This window comes from Amblyomma americanum, chromosome 1, assembly GCF_052857255.1.
Source record: "Amblyomma americanum isolate KBUSLIRL-KWMA chromosome 1, ASM5285725v1, whole genome shotgun sequence".
NCBI lineage: Eukaryota > Metazoa > Arthropoda > Arachnida > Ixodida > Ixodidae > Amblyomma > Amblyomma americanum.
In genome coordinates this window covers 308819582-308825609 of record NC_135497.1, presented here as the reverse complement: position 1 = coordinate 308825609, position 6028 = coordinate 308819582, and the positions used below count along the sequence as shown (strand labels likewise).

Here is a 6028-nt window from a genome sequence, read left to right as displayed (position 1 = left end):
AAATAGCTTCACTTCGGACCACCTGAGTCTGTTCACAGTCATTTTCATTACAAAGAAAAGAGATTGCCTTTCTTAGTAATCATTTACATATATGATTGCAGCTTCTGTCATTCAAGTGCATCAGGAAGCGCGTAAAGCACATGCGGTTTTTTTCCAATGAAATCAGTTGAATCTGTCTCTCTCTCTGTGTCCGTGTTTTGGCAGCGCTTCTGAATATGACATATATGCACCAATTAGCCTAATCCATCGCCCTCCTCGCTTCTCGGTATGAGGGAAGAGGTGAAGGAGGGCAGTTTGGGGGGGAGGGGTTGGAATATCTCCTGCTATTTCTCTCATATCCAAGCGAGATTCAGTTCAGTGTTTGTGTTGGCGCTCGGTCGGCGATCTCTCGGGCTGTCGCATTAACGCGTTCAGTACCATGGAGAGAGGTGCGCGGTGTGTGCAGGGCGCCACCATCTCTTGTGCCAGAGTCGAGGTCTTCAGGCGGATGGTGCACCAGTGACCATTGTGATGGGCCCATCCCGTATCGGAATCCTCGAGTTTGTGCCACGTATAATGTTGATGCCTAAAATTCTTTGACATGTCAGAGGATACAGCAACACTTCACTCTCTCCATGGGCCTTTATTGCGAGAAAGTTTGGCTGCGCAGGTCGTTTCACACCGACCGGTAGTTTTGCAATATGGGGTAGATGTTGTCGAAAGCCTGGTATATGTGCTCCCGGCCCTTGGCTCCTGCGGGAGTGTCAAACCATTGAAGGCAATGAGTGAGAAATTGTCAGAAAAAACCTTCTAAACGCGGGAACCAGCTCATGCTCGTAGGGCTGAGCACAGATACCAGTAAAAATAAACTAGATATAGACGAATGTCATACAAAAGCAAACAGATGATGCGAAAAAAAAGAAACAAAAAACAAGGGTTTCACATAAACAAAAGGCTCTCAAATTATCAACAAAAATTTCTACATTCGGGCTTTTCTCTACACACTTCGGCAATTCATTGCACTCCGTAATCGATTTGACAAAAAATGAGTGTTTAGCTGTATTAAAATATGCACGAAATTCGTGTCGCATTTTTCCATGGTTATAACGCGTAATTTCTCACGAAACATGTGTAATATAATCATGAGTGTTTTTTTAATCAGATTATTATATATCAGGCACAGAAATTTCAACATACCTTCAGTGCGCCTTGTCTGAAAAGATTCTAGGCCAATAGAATTGAACATAGTTGTTACACTATCTGTTCGTTTGTATCTGTTGCAAATGAAGCGGTGTGCGATACAGTTGACGTCAAGCGCCTCCGCATGATTAACTAAATAAATAAATAAAATTACCTTCGCTAGCTCTAGTGCTGTTCGCGTCTCTCACATTGTCTTTCGTATTATATAGCGCTAGTCCTTTTCAGGAGCTATGCACCAATTAGAACAGCAAGCGTCGCTAGTTAATAATTGTCTAGTTTGCGGAATTCTGCTTTAAACGAATGAATCTCTGCAGTCAGAGCAGTTATACAACAACGTGAGGTTTTTAGAATGTTGGTTTCCGAAATATCAAGTCGGGAATGCTCCTGAATCAAGGGGTTGCTTCAAGTCGTATTTCAGGACGCTACCAACCAGCACCGCGTAGTTGGCTCGGCTTATGAGGACAGTCGCAAAGGGCTGCACTGCTGACCACAGTGAATCTTAATCATTGTCTTCATTCTTAGAAAAATGTGCTTGGGCCACGAAGTGATCGACGAGGGCAAGAAAGCAGCCTATAAGGTAATAACGTTTCCATTTAAATTTGTGAAATTGCGCGTAACTGTTTGCTGTTCAACTATAGTTGTTTTAGGTGCAGTTTTGTAGCCCGAGTTTCCACGTATCAATTTTTTTTACAGCGACCGCTGGATCTGGGTAGGTCTTCCTCGTAGTGGTAGTGGCAGTGTATGCATGCGACAAAAAACCGCACCATTTCGGAATCACGCGATCCTGTTGAGCAGCGGCAATGACCAATGAGACTGACTGCCGTCTGTGGTCACGCGATCGAGTGACCCGAACATGTGGTCTGGATGCGCCCTCGCTTAGAGCTGCTGTGGTTGTTTGCACCTCATAAAATATTTCTAATCCGTTTAATTTCATTTGCATGTTGTGGCGCAGGACAGGGTGAGCTGGGGGGATATGGGAGAGGCCTCGCAGGGGATGTAGTTGGGAGGCTGATGGTGATGACGTGGTCTTGAGCTCAACATTTGAGCAAACTCCTTTTTTTGGCAGCTCGTTGCAAAAAAGCACAGCGGACAGCAGGCCACGAATTGGCTCACACAGATGGTGAAATCACAGCGCCAAGGGACAACATATTATGTGATGGCAACGACGCGGAGTAAGCTATTGTGCCGTCGTTTTCTTCGCTTTCTCTGTTGCCTCTCTGCACTGCGTTCTCATCACGGGCACCCTTGCACTCTAACGCTTCTTTCATTTTCTTTCATTTCATAGTGTACTACGTGCTCATCTGCCGAGTTCCTGTCGCAAAAAAAATGCCGGTGACGAACGGCTCTAACGTCTCGAGTATCATCAACACAGACCCGTTCATTACAATAAAAACAGGTGCTTTGCGAAGGCAACCACCCACTCCAATTCATCAGTGTGGATCCGTGAAACATCATTACAGAACCATCACATGCTCTCGAGCGCTATCGGCATACGTGCGGCGCCCCCTGCGAGGTACAGAGTCCTCACCGGCGAGCGCCACCTTTCCAGAGACGAAGACGAGCAATTAGATGCTGGGCTGCACCATCCGGTACGCCAGTTCCGGGAACAGCTCCGGCTCGTAGCTGAAACCTTCCGGGGGATGGTGAGAGCTCCTCGCTTAACAGCCACATTACTGCTGAATCATCTTGAAACTCCGCCGTTTATTCGACACATTATCCCCATCTTTGCAACGATGAAATTCTGAAAAATAACACGAGATTAGTTCCGAGCCTCGTCCGACAGTACTCCGGGCTCTTGCTTCCGTTCATCTCCTCGGGCCTCTTTCGGAAGCCACTGTATTTTGTCAGAGGGAAGATTTGGGCATCTGCGAGCTACTGGAGAGATTAACCTTGTATTACACTGCCGGAAAGTATTCCGCTGGTGCGGCACTTTAGATGAATGTCAGGTATTTACATTTCTCATGTCGTAAAGGCGCTTTGATACTTCTCCAATAGCCGCATAATATCGTGTTTTCGTTCCTGCTCGAAACAGAGTATTGAATTAGACACTGCACACCACATTTCTCAAAACAGAATGAAACTGAGCTTGCAGGGTTCAAACTGAGCTTCCAGGCATTCTGCGTGTAAGGTCACTCAAAGATAACCCTTGTGGCGAAAAATTAAATTTCAACGGTCGAACTACTACATGAGCAATTTACTGCTGTTGTTCTATATATCCAAATATACGCGAGCATTTTATCGCTTTTATTTATTGTTCTGATCTATCCGTCTCGAAACTAGCCTTCCTGACTAGTGTCGGTTGCACGGTGTTAATAAATTCGTCAGTAAACCTACAAACTTCTCATATTTCTGCAAACCGTGGACTGGCAACAACGAAATGCTGGAAACTCACACTTCAATCCAGCACATTCGTTGTCTGGGTATGTCAGGGGCAAGCGTTCACAAATGCCGATCTGCCTTCACGCAGTGACCAGGGAGAACTTGTCGGAAACGTTCACCGCATGTGGTGGGGCTAGGCTTGATGAAGATGCGCCAGAAGCAGCCACGCCTTTATTCGTGGCCTCTGCCGCCGACGCGCTGGCTACCATCCCCTTCATATATTATTCGGTCGTTTTAATGGCCAAACACTCGAAGTGCGAAACGGTTAAGTTGGAACACCGGCCTTGCCTTTCGCTGCTTCACGCACAAGGCTCGAAGGCGCCCGCCACTCGTCCTTCTCAAGGTTGCTCTGGCCAGGACGACATGAAGCTAATGATGACGTTCGATTTTATTGGCACAAGGGTAACTCAGGCCAAAGAGCGAGGTTAAATGGTGAGCTCACGTCTCTGAAAATGCAAAACGAAGGTGAGGCCAAAGTGTGCTGAAAATCGGGCGTCTAGGATCCATTCTGAACCCAGTGACTATGTTTCGTGCAACACTATTCACGAAATGATGAGGGTAATATTAGCCATAAGTGCGGGCGATTAGCGAAGACTGGTGTAAAGAGTGCTGAAAACGGCTCGTGACACTTTTCCAAGAGGCATCTCTGCATGTCCCTCACTTTCGCAAGAAGGCTCAGTAGCCACCTCGGCTCAATAATGCCCCCACTACTGAAGGACAGACTTATGTTAATGTATGGTAAGATATGTGTTGCATGTAGATAAAAATGGTCACTGCTGATAACGGTACTATTTTAAATCTTTGCCTCAACTGAAAAGGTTTGGTTTATATGGTTTATAGGGGCTTAACGTCCCAAAGCAACTCAAGCTATGAGGGACGCCGTAGTGAAGGGCTTCGCATATTTCGACTACTTGGAGTTCTTTAACGCGCACTGACATCGCACAGTACCTCTAGAATTTCGCCTCCATCGAAATTCGACCGCCACGGCCGGGATATATCCCGCGTCTTTCAGGTCAGCAGCCCAACGCCATAACCACTAGCCACAGCCGCGGACTCAGCTAAAGGATAAAACGCGATTAAGCTAAGGTCTGGATTATCACTTAAGAACGTGAGGGGCGCTGGAATCCGGTTTGTGTTCAATACAGGGAAACATCGCTTTCTGGTGTTTTCTAATGCAGGACACTTCAATGGGGCTTGGAGCACAGACAAGCAGGCCTCACATTTGAAACGTTTCTTTTCGAGTGTGTTTCTACCTATATGCTGTTTGGTAGTATGCTGTTAATTATCTGTAAGCTTACGCGACTCATCCTGTCATTGCAACCTAAGTTTTCTTCGTATATGTGGTCTGAAATGTCACGTGTTATATACGATGTTTCGAAGAGCAGTTCAGGTATCCTGTCCTTTCGAGTCATTTCATGAAGTTATCCTTTCTTAAAATAGGCGAGATGTTGCCCCTCGAGGCTATCGACAGCACTTCATGTTCACGCAGTTGTAGTTCAACTGTGCCGAGTTTTATGTGGATGCTTCAAAATCTTCTGTGGTTCCCCCTGTGGTGCACACGGCCCCATATGAAGTAAAACGTGGACGACAAATACCAGCAGAAGCATTTTCATAGCTTACATGAAGACCTTTGACATTACAGCGGCTGTTGAAGGCGCGAGCCAGTGCCCCAGAAAGTTTTACTTTCTGTGCCTTTGCGCCGTCGATCTTTACTGACCAACATTCAGAGAAGATGGCTGGAAGGATGTTATAACGTAATGGAGCAACACTTGTTAAAAAAAATACGCCGGCCTTCGTCGATAGCTCGGCATGGTACACGGCTTCTCTGCGGTGAAAGGTTTGAGAAAATGTTTTTTGATACTATCTTGGGCAGAGCAAGCACTCGTTACCCATGACCAAGCTGTCCTTGCGCCATCAAAATTGAACTATCGCAAAAAAAAACATCGCGTTCATCCACAACTAAAGACCAGAGAGCCAAGAAGTGCCAGTCTTGAAGCACGGCAGGCACAGTGTCCTGTTCATCCCACAGAGAAAACCACGGCAGCGGTGACTCACTCCACATCTCAGACAGAAGGTACTGGCGCCAAATCGCGGCTGCCCTGAACCGAGGTGATACGAGGTCACTGACCATACTTCGCCGAGCGGTCTGGTCGACGCTTTCCCCTGCGATGTGTGGTCCGTTAGAAATCCGCCGCCGGACACTTCCTAGTTTTGCGTTTATATTATTTCCTTTACGCACAGCGTTAACTGATTGTAACTATAATTGCCAACCAGCCCTCCCGTTCATTACCCTGAAGGAAGCGAGCAAAAGTTGCGTAACCAACATTACTTCACCACCCTCGTCTCATCTGGAATGTCTTCGACCGTGGCATCTATTGATTGGCCACCAATGATAGCTTGGAGCAACTAGTGACGCAAGACTATCGGAAATTGATTACCGATAATACCGATAGTTTTTAATACCGGAATG

At 46.5% G+C, this 6028-nt stretch overlaps 1 protein-coding gene across 1 annotated transcript in view; it reads right to left on the bottom strand.

Annotated features, from left to right (window-relative positions):
* Nucleotides 1–624: 624 nt before the first annotated feature.
* Nucleotides 625–6028, bottom strand: part of LOC144120006 (uncharacterized) — a 40730-nt gene continuing 35326 nt past the window's right edge. The window contains exon 6 of the mRNA XM_077652496.1: nt 625–732. Coding sequence (XP_077508622.1) covers nt 731–732 — 2 coding nt within the window. The 3' untranslated portion in view covers nt 625–730. The remainder of the gene's footprint in view (nt 733–6028) is intronic.